Source organism: Molothrus ater, chromosome 3 (genome assembly GCF_012460135.2).
Source record: "Molothrus ater isolate BHLD 08-10-18 breed brown headed cowbird chromosome 3, BPBGC_Mater_1.1, whole genome shotgun sequence".
NCBI classification, from domain to species: Eukaryota; Metazoa; Chordata; class Aves; order Passeriformes; family Icteridae; genus Molothrus; species Molothrus ater.
The window spans coordinates 98926147-98944054 of NC_050480.2; the positions used below are offsets into that span (position 1 = coordinate 98926147).

General features: G+C 44.1%; 2 protein-coding genes across 2 annotated transcripts; both read right to left on the reverse strand.

The window, feature by feature from the left end:
- Window positions 1-208: 208 nt before the first annotated feature.
- On the reverse strand, window positions 209-6864 carry PTP4A1 (protein tyrosine phosphatase 4A1). Its single transcript, XM_036379909.2, has 5 exons — window positions 6748-6864; window positions 5081-5173; window positions 4577-4707; window positions 2899-2973; window positions 209-1816 (listed from the first exon to the last, which is right to left on the reverse strand). The coding sequence occupies exons 1-5, from the start codon at window positions 6850-6852 to the stop codon at window positions 1699-1701; spliced, it is 522 nt and encodes a 173-aa protein (XP_036235802.1). The 5' UTR covers window positions 6853-6864; the 3' UTR covers window positions 209-1698.
- A 318-nt stretch (window positions 6865-7182) lies between these two features.
- LOC129046634 (uncharacterized) lies at window positions 7183-16971 on the reverse strand. The gene is made up of 2 exons (XM_054514258.1): window positions 16745-16971; window positions 7183-7297 (listed from the first exon to the last, which is right to left on the reverse strand). Exons 1-2 carry the CDS (start codon window positions 16781-16783, stop codon window positions 7202-7204), a joined length of 135 nt encoding a protein of 44 aa, XP_054370233.1. The 5' UTR covers window positions 16784-16971; the 3' UTR covers window positions 7183-7201.
- Between the last annotated feature and the right edge of the window lie 937 nt (window positions 16972-17908).

Genomic DNA, 17908 nt, shown 5'->3' on the forward strand with positions numbered 1-17908 from the left:
CAGTCTTGACAATGAAGCATTCTATCACATTATTTTTACCTGAATTCTAATGGTATTGATTCAAGTGTTCTCTAAGCTTTACTGGTGCATATCCTCTTCTGTTTTACTGCAAAAACAGCTTCAAGAACACTAAGTAAGTAAGCTGCTTTAGTACTGGGGACAGCAAGTCCCAAATAAGCTACATGAAAAAATACTGTACTTTCTACCATTAATTTTTATCCACATTTATTTATGAGTAAAACAAACAGCAAACATTACAGCAAAGGGGACATTCAGGCCCAGATTTAAAAAAAAAAGAAAACAGATGCCTGACTAGATTCTGAGCTTAGGCACCTCCAGATTGCTGACAGTACACAAAAGTAAGTGAAAGTGATGAGCATTTCAGCAAACTTCGTAAGTGCATTTCAGTCTTTATTTAGATGTTTTAAGCTCTCGCACTAGATTTTACAAGCTGGTGAACACTGGCAAAAGTATTTCTCCCACAGAACTATAACCACACATTCCCAAGACAGTATAAATATATGGTTGAACTAACATTAATACACATCACCATTTTATCAATTACATAATAAAACAAATTATCAAGTATCCAAATATTAAGTTACGCAGCTTGAAAGGCATACAAAATATTACAGAGGTCTGCCCAAGTCATAGCAGAAACTCAAGGAGGAAAAATGAAAAGAAAAGAAAAAGATCACACTTTCAACAAAGCAATAGTTGGTAAACAACTCTCAATAGGTACAGTAAAAGAAAACTACAAGATTTTTCAGAAATTTTCTGATTAAGAATTTTTAGCTACAATAACAAAGCATTTCTACGTTTTAAAAAAATATTTACTAAAGTAAAGGGCATATTCTATACTTCCTGCACAAGACAAAGGCAACATTTTACTAGAAATATTAAATAGCCCCTCCCAACCTTTTCAGGCCCTCTGTTAAGTTGCACATGAAGTGCCAACATTAATTTTACTGTAAGGCTTTTTGTCTGGAGACATTAAAGACTTGTGTGCTTCTGTACAATTTAAAAGATCTTCTACATGAATAACCAGAGTAATGACTTGTAATATGGAGAGGTTCAGGTAACAGAAAAGTACAGATGCAGGGGTAAAAAGTTGCTGTAATTCATAGTATTAAAAAGACAGACTGTGCAAATCTTGATAATTCTAGTGCGATTGTGGGAGACAAAACATACCGTGAGCAGGCAAGACTACTTTAGAGGCCATATTCTTCAATATTGAAATGACTGTAGAAAAAAAGATAGTAAGGTCCAGATAAGCTGGTAGTTCTCACATCATCAGAACTATGCCCATTTTAAGGAAAAACATGTAGCTGATATGCTGGGTATTTTGGCACCTAATCTCTCTACAGATAGATTTATTTTAGTACCCCAATTTATAGTAGTTGAAACTAGGTCAGTAAGACTCAATGGCATGATTAAAGGATATTTGATCTGATAATTAATGAACAAGGAGACAGCTCAGAAACAGGGTACAGCAAAAACATTTACTGGGTCTCCAAATAGACAGATATTTATCTAAACATAGAAGTTGCATTTCTACTGAGCCTTTAGCCTAATAAATACTCCTAAGGAAGCTTCCTTTACTACTAAAAAATACCAGACTGATGTCTTTGGCATGCAGTCTGCTTAATTCCTGTTTCCATCCTTTATTTCCAAAGAAGTACTATAGGCTGTTGAGCTTTACTGAATACAACAATTATTCCGGTGACCGTTGGAGTCTTTAAAGCGCAGACGCATCTTGGGGCGGTATTTCTCCAAGTACAGAAGTTGCTTGCTGTTGAAAGCTCCACGCCGCTTCCTAGATGGAAAGAAAAGAGATTTGAAACAGAACATTAATCTACTGCCCAGTGAAATAATATCACCAACCAGAGAAAAATATTTTTAGGTCACTTAAAAAAAGCCACCTTTAAGTCAAGGCTGTAACCGAAGTAGGGATAATTGGAAGTTAAGTGCCAGGAAAGAGGGTGGTAGCTTCCTTTCATAAATACCTCACTGGACCACATGCACAAAGGAGTACATAACATTTTAGACAGTGTTCTAGCTTATGATAAGCAAAAGCCAGAGATTTTACATTAAGATCTTTGGAAGAAACTTCAAAAGGAAGCTATAGAGAAGATGCAAGATTGTCTTCTTGAGAGCTGAAGTCATGCATTCTCTTAAAACAATTATGAAGAATATGGCAATAGTAAGAAGGTACATAAACATTTAAAGTCCCCATAATAAAGATGCTGAACAGAAATTAAGCTTCCTTTGTTTTCTCAAACTGTATGTATGTGAAAAAAAGGTACATGTTGGCTGACTGGAGTATGTACCTTGCTACCTATTCCTCCTTTCATATACAACCAGTACAAGCTAAATTTAATTCTTCGAAGGCCTGGCAATTATGCAAGAAGTGTTTTGTTATTGTTTATAATGGATGCAGCTTTTTTTAAATATAGCTGAAACCTGAGAATTTAAAATATTGAGACTAAAACTCTCTCCCCTCTGACTTACATACATTGATTAAAAAAATCCAAGGACATATTTGCCTTCAGAAGACCACCAGAAAAGACAAAGGTATTCTGCCTTTCATATGTAAAATAAATAAAGAGAACTCTGCAAATTTAACTGAAGGTTAGGGGATTTGTTAATGGTTGTTCTGGTTTTTTTTAAACCTCCTCAAGTAATTATGTATGGATTCTGGTTTCAGCAGAAAAATATCCATTTCATAGATCCAAATCCTACAACACTGATTGTATGCACTACAATCTCAGATGTACTAAATTAAAAACCTTACCAAAAAAAAAAAGGCATCAAAGGTAATTCAGAATTTCCTTCAGGGCCAAGGATGTATCAACATACTGAATCTTGGGAACAGCTACATGTTAGTGTCACACTTACTGTCTTATGAACTGCACTGCATCTTCATACTTCATTCCACATTCTATCAGTGCAAGAGCAACTAAGACTGGAGCTCTGGTTAAAAAAAAAAATCAGTTTAGCTTTTGTCAAAGCATACTCAGAAAAACAATTTGCTCTGTTTTCTGCATATCTGATGTTTCTTCACTGGGAAAGCAGAAAAGGCAGAAGGCATTCCTACATTCACTGAGACATATCACCTGATTTTGAGTTAGCCATTCTCATTAAATAGGGGTTTAAATTAACTCTGGTCAACCTTAGCTTCGTTTATCTGATTTTAGGTACATGAGATGACAACAGAAGCAAAATGCAAGTAATCTTTAACCATTTGTTTCAAATCAATTGATTCTGAGGAAGAGTTGCATTTGAGTTTTTATTCTCCAAAATGAATCACCATTAGAAGCAGTCAGGATGCCAAAACAAAAGTCAGAAGAGAGGTCGAGTTCAGTAAGAAGTGACAAATCCTACACTAGTGTCACAAGTTTTGGGAACAGACGCAATCCACAGGCTACTACACTCCCCTGAGGATTTACTTGTTTGCCATGGTGTTCCTCCTTTGACAGAATCAATTTTCAGTTACAAAAGCTTGACTTAAATCAAACTCAAATACATTAGCAATTTATGACTCAAAAAAACCCCACCAAAAACCACAAGACAAAACCTCACGCCACACACTAGCAACAGACTAGTGCATATACTAGTAACTTTAAGTGGTTTTGTATGTTCAGGGATTTAAAAGGAAACTTACATGACAGAAAGCTAGGACTGTCTCCAACTAATTAACTACCCCATTTTGAGGAAAAAGCAACCTCTATCATTCTAAGCAGCTGAAGAAGACTTGTTTTGGTAACATTCCTCTACAAAGTTCACTACAGTGAATTTTGTTATGTGAAGCCATAATGCAGTGGATAAGCCAGGTTTAGGGACAACAAGACCAGAAACCTCCATTTTATATTGGACATGCTGTAATCCATAGCTAGAATATAGCAACTTCTTTTGGAACAGATCTAGTTCCCAAGCAGTTTAGAACAGTAGTAAAACCATTATTATTTTCTCACAACTTTTGGAAGTCTATTCAAGATAGTGGCAGCAGACAGAAGGAACAGGACTAAGAGGAGAATATTTAGCAATATCCCTAAAAATTTTCATATCACTTAGAAATGAGACAAACAGCTTTGGGACTTTAGAAAACACTTTTCATCCCCCAGATAGGTTGTGGACAAAAGCTGGTCTTGATGTGCCAGAACCACCCACTTGTTTGTGGTTAACAGTTACAATGCCCTTGGTCCAAGGAGACTGGCAATACTGCTAAAATGGAGATGGAGAGAAAGCAGACAAGTCACAAAACCCCAAATCTATTAGGGAAAAACAGACAAAAAAATCTCAACGGGGCACTCATCAACATCAACTCGGTTGATGAATACACTTGTTAACTTAATTCTGTAGACTTTGTGAGAGCTCTGAAGCATCATCTCTTGACCTAAAGATCTTCAATAAATACATACAAGTTTCCTGCCACCTTAACTCCTTTTAAGCATGAGGTCATTCCAATACTGGATCCGTGCCTATTTTACATTTGCCTCAAGTAAACTTTTGCACTAGATCTTAACAAGTCTGGCAAGGGATGACAAATTCAACAAATCTTTAAAACTTCACCCACCTTCCAAGACCAGCAACACAGTGCACAGCAATACAACAACCAGGTTCTTCACGAAATTTGACTTTAAGGAGGTTTAGCCAATCATCAACAATCTGGTTGGATGGTGGAGCACCGTCATCAAAGGGCCAGTCCTAGAACACAGGGTGACAAACACATAAAGACAGAATTCTTGTAAGCTGTATGCACAGGCAAAAAAAAGGAGGGGACACAATGGACAAAGAGCTGATAGCTGAGGAAACCACTTAGACCTACAATTTTCTAATAGTCTAACTACAGCAATATTACAAATAGATTCCTCTCAATCAGTTTTCATTGATCACATGATTTAGCTCAAAACTGAACTTTTTTTCCTGACAAGAAAAGATGTCTCCACCTCTTTTTCCTCCATCAGTTGCTGAGTGAATACACTCATAAAGTGGTGTCAAATAATCTTTTTTTTGGGGGAAGGGGGTAGAGTGAACAGCAAAATGTGTTGGTTCCAAACTCTGCTTCTACACTACTTACCAAAACCTGAATGCCTTCTTTTTCCACCGGAGCAGTGTCATAAGTAGCTTCACACACTCTCACCACTGTGGTAACACCATATTTCTTAAGTTCCTAAGGAGTGAAAAAAATGCTGTAAGAGTAAACCAGCTTCACTTAACCATTTAATTTTCTTAATAAACTAACTTAGTAACTCATTCCAAAATTCCCAGTAGCAAAACTCATGCAAATGCTTGCCATCCTGCAAAGACACAGATAGCTGAAATGACTAAAAACTTGTGTGCTAACACCACATACTTTAGGCTTTTCTGCAAACATAGTCTTGTGTGCAGACTAAGTTTGGTTATGTTGAATCAGACTTTTTTCTTTTAAAATCAGATCCTGATAAACGTTGATTAGTCCAAGTAGTCCATCTCCAAATGATCATTCATCTTAAAGGAACATGAAGCTTCCTGGTTTGCAAAGCTACATACTTCACTAAAAGCATTCTGAGCAAAGTTCATATCTTCCTCCTCTCTCTCTGCTTAAAACAACAGGTTTGTTAGACCACTTACTCTTAAGAGTTAAAAGCACAGGACAATAAATTATTCCAGTTCCTGAGCTGTCATGACAAAATTTAGGTTTCCATTTTGCTATTACCCTACATTAAAATGTAAAAAAAAAAAAAAAAAAGCAATCCCTCTTCGTTCTCCCTGCAACAAATATCATTCAGACTGCAACTGCCAGGGTAATGACTGAAGCACAGCCTAAGCAGACCTGATCTACTTGTGAGAACATAAAGGCAAGCAAATGTTATCTCACTCTGCTTCCAGTAAATAATCCTGCACCAAATACAGAATTGAGGTGTAGTACACCTAAAATCTTGCTAAGGAGGGACTTAGCAAACTTGGACCTTCCCATGAAGTAGCTCTGCAAGCAATTTATTAGCATACACACACACTTTATACAACCACGCACTTTATAGTTCCAACATGCTAAATACGTGGTTTAGTTGATGAATTCAGTACTAGCAATATATGCCAAGCCACTGGCTTCAGTCAGTAGCATGCACCAAAGCACTTGAAGTAGCTTCAGCAGCTCTGAGTGCAGACTAAGCCTATTGCCACAAATTTCACTCTCGAAGATGCTATGACACAGAGGATCCTCTTAAGCTACACTAAAACCACAATCTGCTAATAGTGAAGGAAGCTAGGCAGTCAAAGCATATTGCAATCCTGTTACTAGCTCCTAAGGTTCTGACCCACACTATGTATCACTATGCAGGAAGTGCAATGAAATGTTACCCCGCTTCAGCCCGATCTCAATGTGAGCTCCTACCACTAAGAGTTGTTTGTATTGCTCTGTACATAACTCTGCTAGGTAATTCCTGTTTTCAGACCTAAACAATGTCCTTAATGTACTATGCACTAGACAGTATAATTATTAGTTCACTCTCAGAATTACATTTGTGAAGGCCAAAGTATATGTGATTTGTCTGCAGATTTGCAGATATCTACAGATTTGTCTACAGATCTTCAAAGCAAAGCACCAGTATTTGAAAGGAAAAATCAATATACAGTCTCAGTACCTCCTCATATGGCTTTTACAGTAGTTATTAGCCAGTAAATATATATTTATTTATATATAAATATAGCATGCTGTTCAGGGATTAAAAAAATACATCAGTAAGAATTCTGTACTGGCCTTACCTCTATAAATTTGTTTAAGGTTGCATTGGTTGGATTATGCGTGATCAGGAATCTCATGTTCTTGTAGGTGATTTCCACAGGAGCTGGGCGGTTCATTCGGGCCATATTGATTTAGTTTAACATGCAACAAGATTATGAAAGGATTAAAAAAAATTCTAATACAGAAGTGATGTAGAGAAACTGAAGTCTACTTCACTATACTCCACGTGAAATTCTCAGTGCTTGGAAGTATGATGTTGGGAGTAATGGGAAATGAAATGAACCTCCTAACAAGAAGCAGCAATTCTTCAATCCAGTAATACTGAGGCAAAAGAAAGGCAGTGCACTGAGGTTTACCCCATCCAGGTCTGAATTCTGTTGGTAAATGCTCTGCCGATTTCAATTCAACACTTCTTATCCTGGTCAACCACTCTTAGGGGGGCTTCTTGGTGGAGTAGTAATGGATTTCTACAGTTCACTTGTCTGCATAGAGGTCGTGCTGTGCCTGGCAGTAGTCTCCACTGCCCTTCAGAAACTCCATAAATGTGTGACCAAGAACACCACAGAACTGCTGTAAAGAGAGGGGGGGGGAAAGCATAATGAGTACAGGTGAAACAAGGTTTTAAGACATCAAGCTTTAACAAATGAAAAAATAAAACCACAACAACTAAGCTTTATTAATAAACCTTATTTCACAAGGTTTATTTTTTATTCCAAGGATTAGGTTTGTGCAAGAATCCTGTTACCTTTTTTAGCATGGATTACAGAATAAAAAATTTGAATTAAAAAATTAGGAATCTAGAAAGCAAATACATTTACTTATTACAAAGTTTCCATGTAGGGTTTTTGCAACACCAAATCCTGCAATGTATTAAAATACCAATTTCAGAACTGCTAAACACAGCAACAAGTTTCAGGAACCCCAGTATTTAAAAAAAGAATAGTTCTTCCAGGATACCTATACAACTGCCTGCTCCACTTTGAATTGAGAGACATCACAACATCTATGAAAGTTACAGTACCTTAAGTTACCTTAGAAAAAAACGGGTATAAACCCACCTGACTCAAACAGTAGGCCTTGAAAGCAAATGCAGTCTTTGTGGCCTAACAATAAAATGTGGGCTTTTTGACACACACATATTTCTAACTAAGTGTGGTGGTTTGACAGGAAATGTGTTTTTTTTGAGATGCTGTGTTTTTGGCCAATGGATATTCAGACTTTAATATTGGCATTTAACCTGACCATTGAGACATGGACACGCCTCTGAGAACACGGGGTTAAAAGCAGAGCTCTCCCCTGGGAGGGTCCTCTTGGGTTTCCGGCGGGAAAGAGTTCGGGTCTCTCCCCCGGCCCAGCTGCTGGCTGGGCAGGGGGAGGGGAAAGCCATGTGGCCGGGAGAGGTAGGCCTGAGCCCGGGGTGGAAGGGTGGAAGAGAGAGAAAGAGAGAGACACTGGGAGCCATCGGGCAGCCCCCCCTGAGAGACACAGAGAGAGAGAGAGAGAGAGAGCCGCTGCCTGGGACTGTAACCTTGAGACTTGATAAACATGGGCCTGCGCCGGCAGCACGGCTGGGACAGAGAAGAGGGGGGGGTTCAGCCGGCCGCTTGTAGGAGCTTTTAACCCCTTTTTGGAGAATGAGAACTTTACAGATCATTGACCTTTTCTAGAAGATAGAGTGGAAGATGAGGAGGAAATGGGCCAGTGTGAGAGAGGTCTGGGCGAGTGAGAGATAGTAGAAGAATAGAGAAGAATCCTAGTGGGAAGAGATGATGGAGTGGCTTTTGCTGGACTCTTTTTGTATAGCCATGGACAGAACCATGTTCCTTGTGATACAGAGACTGCATTCTAGGGGGAGGCAATGGCCTCAGGACCAAGAGGGTTCAGTGTTGGTGCCCCTCGGCCCCAGGGGGTGAAAAAATATGGGGGGGACAGGTGTCCCAAAAGGAGAGATTGTGGGGACAGGTGTCCCAAAGGAGAGACTGTGCCTTTTTTGGATCAGGACAGAGCATCCTTAAAAGACAACCCTAGAAGCAGTTTTGGTCCGTGTTCAGTGGTGAGAGCACTGGACATGGAAAGGAAGAAGTCACGACGGCAGATGTACTCCGGGCGGTGCCACAAGTGACACAGGAACACACGAGGCTTCGACTGTGTTTCCAGGGGAAGCCCATGGTACAAGAAGGACTCCTCTCCTCTTGATGAACTGAGGATTGATTGTCTAAAAGGTGGTGCTGGACTGAGAGTTGGAGATTTGAGGAACAAATGTATTGGGTTAGAAATTTGGTGGGGGAGGAGGAAATGCATTTGTGAAGTTTTCATTTTCCCTGTGTGTGTGTTCCTTTTTATCTGTAGTTGTAGAGTAGTTAATAAAGTTCTGGTTCTTTTCTTCCCTAAGTAAGAGCCTGCTTTGCTTATTCCTGGTCACATCTCACAGCAGAAGCCAGGGAGAAGGTATCTTCATGGGGGCACTGGCATTGTACCAGTGTCAAACCTTGACATTTTTGGTTCCCTGACCGGGAATCGAATTTTGGGGGAGTGATAAGATAAAGTTGTGAGTAAAGCTGTGAGATGGGACCAAAGAAGAATAAGAACAAAGCATGTATTGAGTTAAAATCTGGAGATGAAGGTTTTCTTGTTTTGTAGAAGTGTTGAAGTGTTTTGTAATTTTGTTAATAATTTTAGAAAGTGTGTTCTCAGAGGCGAAGGGTGGAATGTGGTGGTTTGACAGGAAATGTGTTTTTTGGGATGCTGTGTTTTTGGCCAATGGATATTCAGGCTTTAATATTGGCATTTAACCTGACCATTGAGACATGGACACGCCTCTGAGAACACGGGGTTAAAAGCAGAGCTCTCCCCTGGGAGGGTCCTCTTGGGTTTCCGGCGGGAAAGAGTTCGGGTCTCTCCCCTGGCCCAGCTGCTGGCTGGGCAGGGGGAGGGGAAAGCCATGTGGCCGGGAGAGGTAGGCCTGAGCCCGGGGTGGAAGGGTGGAAGAGAGAGAAAGAGAGAGACACTGGGAGCCATCGGGCAGCCCCCCCTGAGAGACACAGAGAGAGAGAGAGAGAGAGAGCCGCTGCCTGGGACTGTAACCTTGAGACTTGATAAACATGGGCCTGCGCCGGCAGCACGGCTGGGACAGAGAAGAGGGGGGGGTTCAGCCGGCCGCTTGTAGGAGCTTTTAACCCCTTTTTGGAGAATGAGAACTTTACAGATCATTGACCTTTTCTAGAAGATAGAGTGGAAGATGAGGAGGAAATGGGCCAGTGTGAGAGAGGTCTGGGCGAGTGAGAGATAGTAGAAGAATAGAGAAGAATCCTAGTGGGAAGAGATGATGGAGTGGCTTTTGCTGGACTCTTTTTGTATAGCCATGGACAGAACCATGTTCCTTGTGATACAGAGACTGCATTCTAGGGGGAGGCAATGGCCTCAGGACCAAGAGGGTTCAGTGTTGGTGCCCCTCGGCCCCAGGGGGTGAAAAAATATGGGGGGGACAGGTGTCCCAAAAGGAGAGATTGTGGGGACAGGTGTCCCAAAGGAGAGACTGTGCCTTTTTTGGATCAGGACAGAGCATCCTTAAAAGACAACCCTAGAAGCAGTTTTGGTCCGTGTTCAGTGGTGAGAGCACTGGACATGGAAAGGAAGAAGTCACGACGGCAGATGTACTCCGGGCGGTGCCACGAGTGACACAGAAACACACGAGGCTTCGACTGTGTTTCCAGGGGAAGCCCATGGTACAAGAAGGACTCCTCTCCTCTTGATGAACTGAGGATTGATTGTCTAAAAGGTGGTGCTGGACTGAGAGTTGGAGATTTGAGGAACAAATGTATTGGGTTAGAAATTTGGTGGGGGAGGAGGAAATGCATTTGTGAAGTTTTCATTTTCCCTGTGTGTGTGTTCCTTTTTATCTGTAGTTGTAGAGTAGTTAATAAAGTTCTGGTTCTTTTCTTCCCTAAGTAAAAGCCTGCTTTGCTTATTCCTGGTCACATCTCACAGCAGAAACCAGGGAGAAGGTATCTTCATGGAGGCACTGGCATTGTACCAGTGTCAAACCTTGACACTAAGGAACATTTCACATACTAAAGGCTAAAGACCAATGGCAACCTTCATATGCCTCAACAGTTTTTTTACACCATGACTTCATTAATATACACAGAAAGCAGTGATGCTCTAGCTAAAAACATACACAGGCAAGCTTCTTGAACAGGTCATTCCTGTCCACTGGCATGCTGCTCAGCTATGGTTGAATTTATATATATAATTACTGGAAGAAGCAACCAGGAATTAAGATAGCAAATGAACTGCTCCAAGTTGTGTATTTATTTGCAGATGTTGCAAATGAACCACCCATATGTGCTTTTTATACCTGTAAAATCCTTACAGCAGATAGATGAGTTAAGTTTTGTGCCCAGTTACTCTACCAGTACTACTGCTTATACCTGCCTAGGGCACAGGAGGGAAGAGGGGAGTTCTGTTTTCCAAAATAGAGGTACAAGTTGAACCCCACATCCACTAAATATACTAAGGTATTAGAGAGAAACACAATCACTCCTACAAATATTTAGCAGAAGAAGTTATTTATGTTGATCAGTCAACCTATTTTCATGTTTTCAGACAGCTTCCTGGTAAGAGTTTTAACGTGTGTGTTAAGTCACAGGCATGACTTGTAAAACACAAACAAAACAAAGAAGCACACAATAAAACCCCAACCTGCTGCTAACAAACATGAGAATGAAGTTAATAGAAAGAAACTAAGATGACAATTTCACATCCACTTTGCTGCCACTTCAGAGATACTACCATCACCTGGTAGGGATGCAGACTACAGGATTAAGTTTGCCAGCTTCTTGTAAAAAAAGCTACTTCAGTATTTACCTTTAACAACTTGACAGAGAGCAAGAACTCTAAACATAATAGGTGTGGAAAAGGAGTAAGAAGGATCCTCTTAAGTCAAAGGTCAACAGAGTAACAGGAACCAGAAGAATTCAGACTTGGAGGAACTCCAAGAATTATCATCTGACTCACCAGCCATGCATGCCCTAGCAAGGTGGCAGGAGTGCATTTAAAAGCCTCCTAGGACCAGATCTAGGGAACAGCTAAAATAGCAACTGAAAAAAAGAACTGAAGGTAACTTATTTAAAGTCACTTTCAATTAGTTTAAGAAGCAGAATGACAGAAAGGGACAGGACAGCTTTAAGCAGATATAGCCGCACAAGGTCTTGTGCTGCTTTTTGCACTGCACTGGCAGATCTCCTGTCGATCTCTTCTTAAGACTGCTAAGAAGAATCATAGACAGACCCTTGCTCTGCTAAAGGATGAGGGAGTGAAGGCTGTCAGAAACACAAATGCATGCAAGTGAGCTTGAGGACACAGAATGGAGTCATTAGGGTAAAAACCTTTCAATTGGCAAAATGGAGCTTTTGGGGAGAAAAGAACACTTAACGTGTCACCCTGCCAGGGCAGGTAGGAAGAAAGAAGTAACCAGGTTTCATCCAGTCCTCAAGGCAGGTTATCCTTAGTCTGCAACTAGGAGTACCCAAGATACCAGACAAACCAGTAAACACAGAAAAGGGGAGGCAGAAAATTATTAGTTAAGTAAAAAATCCTTCTTTTTAATGCAGATTGCTAATGACATTTTAGAAACAAAGTGCACAGTTCAAATTCTTATACAAAGCAGAAGCAAGTAGATTATGCAACATTACATTTGAGTTCCATGTGTTATTAACCCTTACAAAGGAATTAATTTTGTTAATTTCTGACTTAACAGTCAGTATAAGACACATCGCAACCTTAGTAATTCACACATCTAAGGACCTAACCAAGCATGTACTTAAGCCTCGCTGTTTGCCTTGGCAACTACTGCTACCACACGGCAGAGGACCAAAGCTCAGTTTCCTTTGATGTGAATGCCATCACTTCTCACCAATCTAGCAGGAAAGGTTCACAGACAGACCAACCTTTAGGCAGAAACACATTGTACTATCCCAAGACAGCTTTGCCAACCTAGTTTCATTCTGTTCTGGGAGTCAAATGAAAATTAAAGATGAGTAGTACATGGGCACGCTGTTTCTGTTATGCAGTTAAGCCAGAGTACAAGGCTTCACCCAGCTACAGCAAAAAGACCTGGAAGATAAGAAATCAGCTACAAAAATAATCTTGCAGTAATTATGATGACCTCGGGCTTTTAGGGAACTCAAATGATGTAATAAGCTTTTAAAAGGCCTAGAAATACAGCTTTAAAATTACTATATTGTCTCATACAGTTTTGGTAGTAAGCGATCAAAACAGTCAAGACAGTGCATGAAAGCAAAAAGCTGCATAAGTGAAATTCAGACATGTAATGTTGAAGGCAGAAGGCTCTTTAACAGAGTAACACCAACTCATTGTTTGTACCATCAAGTTGTGTATGCTGAACCAGCAGGTTCTTTTCAATTTACATATAAATTTTCCTTGAGGAAATTTAATACTGAGGGATTTTGGAAAAAGTAGCAGTTTCCATCCCAACAGAAAGCCCAACATTTAGACTTTGTTAGAGCCACCAAAATAAACTTGGAAAACAAAACTAGGGTTAATATGCCAGGACCCCCTACTGAGAGAAGGTAATTTGTCAATTATAGCTGCATTAATTATGATTGTATGATCCACTACAACTCAAGTTACAAGTTACAGAATAAACTGTTCGAGCAGAAGGAAGGCATCTGAAAAAGGAAGGCTTTAATTCATGCCCTTCTCGAGGACAGATCTGTCATCAGTGACAAGCAGATTCACATGGCTGTTTATTTGGGGCTTGAAACAATCACTCATGTCTGACAAAAATGGTTTACAAAAGTAATCTATTTGTTCATTACTGATATGGGGAAAGCAGAGAGATGCAAGGTTATCCCACGCTGTTGACACTGGTTCACAACTCAGTAGTGTCCTGAAAAGCATGCAAACAAAAGCACTTCTTAACACAGTTAAATGACACTTTTACCTTCAGAAGATGTGCAAGATTGTTCACGGTTACTCAATCCACCTGCTCACAGTCTGAAAACACTTATACCCAGAACCAACTATGTGGTCTCACAATCTCTTAAGTCAAGACCTTACACACACTCACCTACTAAACCACAGGACTAACACTATAAAACTAAAATAAACTAGGTTTCACAACAATTTGAGAACACCTGTGAGGAAGTCCAGTGTTCTAACTTACTACCCAATAAAAAAATACTGAATGACAAATACCTCCAACTTCTTACTATTCAAGGCCTCAGTAGCAACTGCCAAAGCAGACAGGGAAGAGGGGCAAGGTAAGGGGTACAAACTGCAAAGCCATTACACAAGGTAGAGACACACCTTCATAAGGTACTCTTGACAAGATGCACCTCCTATCTACTGAGCACATAAATGCCTGTCCTTATGATATCCAGTGATAACACTGTCCATTTTAGGCCATGGAAAGTGACCCATTGCCTATGAAAATACATTCATATCTCACCAATGGGAAGGGATAATCCAAAGGTTTATCATAAATTTGCTGTGACATGCTCTGTGCCGGAAGCATATTCTTGCGGTTCAAGAAGGGGGAAGAAAAAATTATCTCAAAACTTCCTGTATAACAAGTCATTGCAACTTTTAGAGATGATGAAACCAAGGCCATGTGATTTGGTTCAAAGTTCTTCTGTTTGGACCACAAAAACAACATGCAAAGAAGCCTTAACAGATATTGGAAAAAATTAGACATCACAGAAACTAATCCATCCTGTTGTCTAGCACTTCCTCCTGAGTTTCTAAAAGGAAGGAATCTCCAAATGACTTAACACTGTCACTTCAATAGCAAACTACATAAATCCTGTCAAAAACTGATTCCATTGTGTTTTAAGCAATAACATGAGAAATATAGCACATACAGCAATAAATGCATGTATTTAATCAAGTTTAATTAAGTAATGAATGCCTAGCAATAAGTGCAACTGAGAAGAAAGTAATAAGGACTTCCATTTAACACAGAATTTTTTCTTGTCTTTATCCAATAGAGTGAGTTTTAATTTTTTTGAAGAAGGTGACAATCTGTTGTTTATGGTTCAGCAATATCCTTATCAGGGTCTTCTGGTTAACGTTTAAAACAAGTGATTGCCTACAGTCAGCCTACACGCTGGGACACATCCGGCATTCTTATGTGGCATGGATTTTGTCAGAACAGGAAAGTTCCACTTAATAGAAGTTATTAGATAAGATTTACTTCTATTTATTTACTGTCTTACTGACACATTTAGTTTCAGTAAAACAATGACATCCTGTTGCCTTGGCTCTTGTTATATCTATCACACATTTTTATTTCGCATTCTCACATTTCCTTTCACGGCTGTGCAATTAAAAACAGCACCTCTGTATTACCTCTTCCCCATCAATGGAATAATATGAGCTGACATTTAGGTGTAATCTTCAGGTTTCCTGATTTGGCAGTTTTATGAGATTATAGAGACGGGGTTCATACTTCTGAGTCACTGCTTTCGAAAGACTCAGCAGATGCAGGTAGACATACTGGAAAGCTCTCTCCAGGAGAAATAAGAAACACCAGATTACAGGACCTTCATGCCACCCAAACTGTACAATTGTCAGCTCATAATACTTGCAATGTGCATGGCTGGCCAACAGTGAGCAAACAATCCTGCTTCTATTGTCGTAGACGACTTGATTTTGTTCTTTGTCTTTCTTGCTTCCCTGCTTTTGGAGGGCATAGTACCACCAGCAAGCCGTGCCTTGTTTGATTTTTTTCTGCCTAAATACACACTGTGCCCTGTAGTCACAGATGTTACGCAGCACAGGCACCGAGATTACTAGGTGACTTTAAAAAGGAAAACAAGCCAAAAAGCGGCAAGCGAAATCTTCCAAAGCTGAACTGCGATCCACCTCCAGAAGGAAATGCCTTCCTTGAAAATACAGATGGCAAGGTCTTGAAAGCAGTTTCGGTCAAAATTAAGGTAGTTGACTGTATTCGTAAGCTTTTGAGGCTTGTTACAGAAACATCCGCTTCAACACGTACTTAATGACTCGTCTGCGGACTTTTCCTGCCGAACAATGCCGGCTGCACACCCGAGTTCGGGCATACCCCACCTCTACTGCATAGAGCTCATTTTGGAAAGGACTCACGTCCTCGCTCGCAGCCGGCTCTGACTCCCCGCCCGAGTACGGCTGAGACAAAGCAGCCGCCCAGCCGCCTTCGCCCCGGCCGCAGCCGCGCACGTGGGGCCGCGGCAGGGGACGAGCGCCAGCCAAGCCTGGCAGCCAGCCGCCCACGGGCAAGCCCCGGCTTGTCCGGACAGCCCCGGGCTACGGCCGCCCCGCAGCCGTGACGTGCCAGGCTCCCGGCCGGTCCGCCCCAACCTCTCCTCGGTGCGGAGACACTGTCCCGGCCGTGACAGCGCCCCACGGGCCAGGCCGGGCCGTCGCCCCGACTGCGGCGGTCACGGGTTCGCATCACGCCTCGATCAGGCTTCCCGACGCGGAGCCATCTTGTCCCCCGGAGCCGCCGCCCGGCTCGGCTTCCCCCCGGCAGGGGGCTCCCGGCGCGGCTCAGGGCGCGGAGGCGCTGCCCTTCCCGGCGGGCGGCCCGGCCTGGACCGACCGGCGGACTCCGCCGCACGGAGCCCGGCAGGGAGAAGGCCGGACCGGCGGGCGGGGCAAGCGGCAGCCCAGCTCACAAAGCGGCTTTGTGCCCGGGCCGGGCCGCCCAGGAGCCACGGAGAGGTCGCCACCTCCTCCTTTCTCGGTGGAGAAGGGAAGAGGGGCGCCAGCAGGCGGGGGCAGGAGAGGGGCGCCGGCGGGGAGGGAGGCCGAGCCGTGCCGCAGCCGGGCGGGCTCGGCTCCCCAGCGGCCCGCCCGACGGGAGCCGCAGCCCGCTGTTTCGAAGCCGCCCGCAGTCGGCGCGGCCTGGGCGACAGAACAAAGAGACAACATGGAGGAGATGGGGGAGAGGCGCGGAAGCCGGGAGGCCAGCGGGGCGAGGGACCAGGGCGGGGGGCGCGGGCGAGCGGCACTCACAGGAATATGGTTACTCATTGAAGACTGTAGCCTGATCATACAGCCGGGGTGCGGGCGCCACCGCCGGGGGCAGGAGGAGCAGAACCAGGAGGAGGAAGAGGAGGAGGCGCTGGAGGCCGCGGAGCTGCCGGCGGGGGTTCGGCGGCGGCGCGGGGAAGGACCATACAGCGGCTGCGGCGGGCGGGCGGCTCTGCGGGCGGCGCCGGGCGGACGCGGCTGCACCAGGAGCGACACTCGGCGCCGCCTCCCGCACGAGCGCCCCGGCCCCGCCCCTCGCGCGCGTCACTGACGAGCGTCGCGCCCACCCAATCAACGGCGCCATCAGCGCGTCTGGGGCGGGCGCGAGGCCGCGGGGGGCGGGGCGGAGGCGGGGCGGGCGGGCGCGAGAGGCGGAGGCGGCCGGCGGGAACCGGTTGGTGAATGGGGCCGGCACGGGGAGCGCTCCTCGGGGCCGCGCCGGGACACCCCGCGCGCCCCGCCCCGCCCGCTCGCGCCGGTGGCTTCGCCGGGGAGCGCCTGGCGCGAGCCGCGGCTCCTGCGGGCCACAGAGTTCCAGAGCCTTCCCCGCGCCGCGGGCCGGGCCGGGCCGGCCGGCTGGCGCCCCGCAGCCCTGTGCCCGCCGTGGCGGTGCGGGGCGGGGCGGGGCGAGGCGAGGCGAGGCGGGAGAGCCGCTCCCGCGCGGGTCGTAGGACGCGGGGTGGCATGGCGCAGCGCCGGCCCCGCGTGGGGTTAATCCGTCGGCCCCTTAGCCCTCGGGCTGCAAAACCGCTCTGGCGAGTTTAATACCGACAGGAAGCTCTTAGAGCGTTCTGCCCGCAGATTACCCGGTGTCTCTTGAGTCGAGATGAAAACAGCGATTCTGGTGCTGCAGACCGGGAGCGCAGCCCAGTAGGCCAGCGGCGGTGTGAGAAACAACAGCGCTCGCTCGGCCTCGTGCTCCCTCTCGCTCCTGGGAAAGCGGCTCCCGGGGGTTCCCCAAAGGCAGACTCGGACTGGCGGGGTGCAGCCGGCGGCGGGAAGCGCTGCTGCTATCGCTGCCGCGCCTCGGGGATAGCGGCGTGGCCGGCAGTCCCTGGCTGGACACCGGCAGCCCGGGAAACACCTCCATGTGGGTCACTGCCAGCTTTGTGAAATAACAGCCTATTTTTAGCTTGGGTTCGTCTG

Excerpts from the sequence above, each read along its gene's own strand:
- PTP4A1 (XM_036379909.2), bottom strand. The coding sequence starts at position 6,852 with ATGGCCCGAATGAACCGCCCAGCTCCTGTGGAAATCACCTACAAGAAC. Across the intron at positions 4,708-5,080 it reads AAGAAGGCATTCAGGTTTTG|GACTGGCCCTTTGATGACGG; the intron begins GTAAGTAGTGTA and ends CCTGTGTTCTAG. Across the intron at positions 1,817-2,898 it reads GCAGTGCAGTTCATAAGACA|GAAGCGGCGTGGAGCTTTCA; the intron begins GTAAGTGTGACA and ends CTTTCCATCTAG.
- LOC129046634 (XM_054514258.1), bottom strand. The coding sequence starts at position 16,783 with ATGATCAGGCTACAGTCTTCAATGAGTAACCATATTCCT. Across the intron at positions 7,298-16,744 it reads CAATGAGTAACCATATTCCT|CAGTTCTGTGGTGTTCTTGG; the intron begins GTGAGTGCCGCT and ends CTCTCTTTACAG.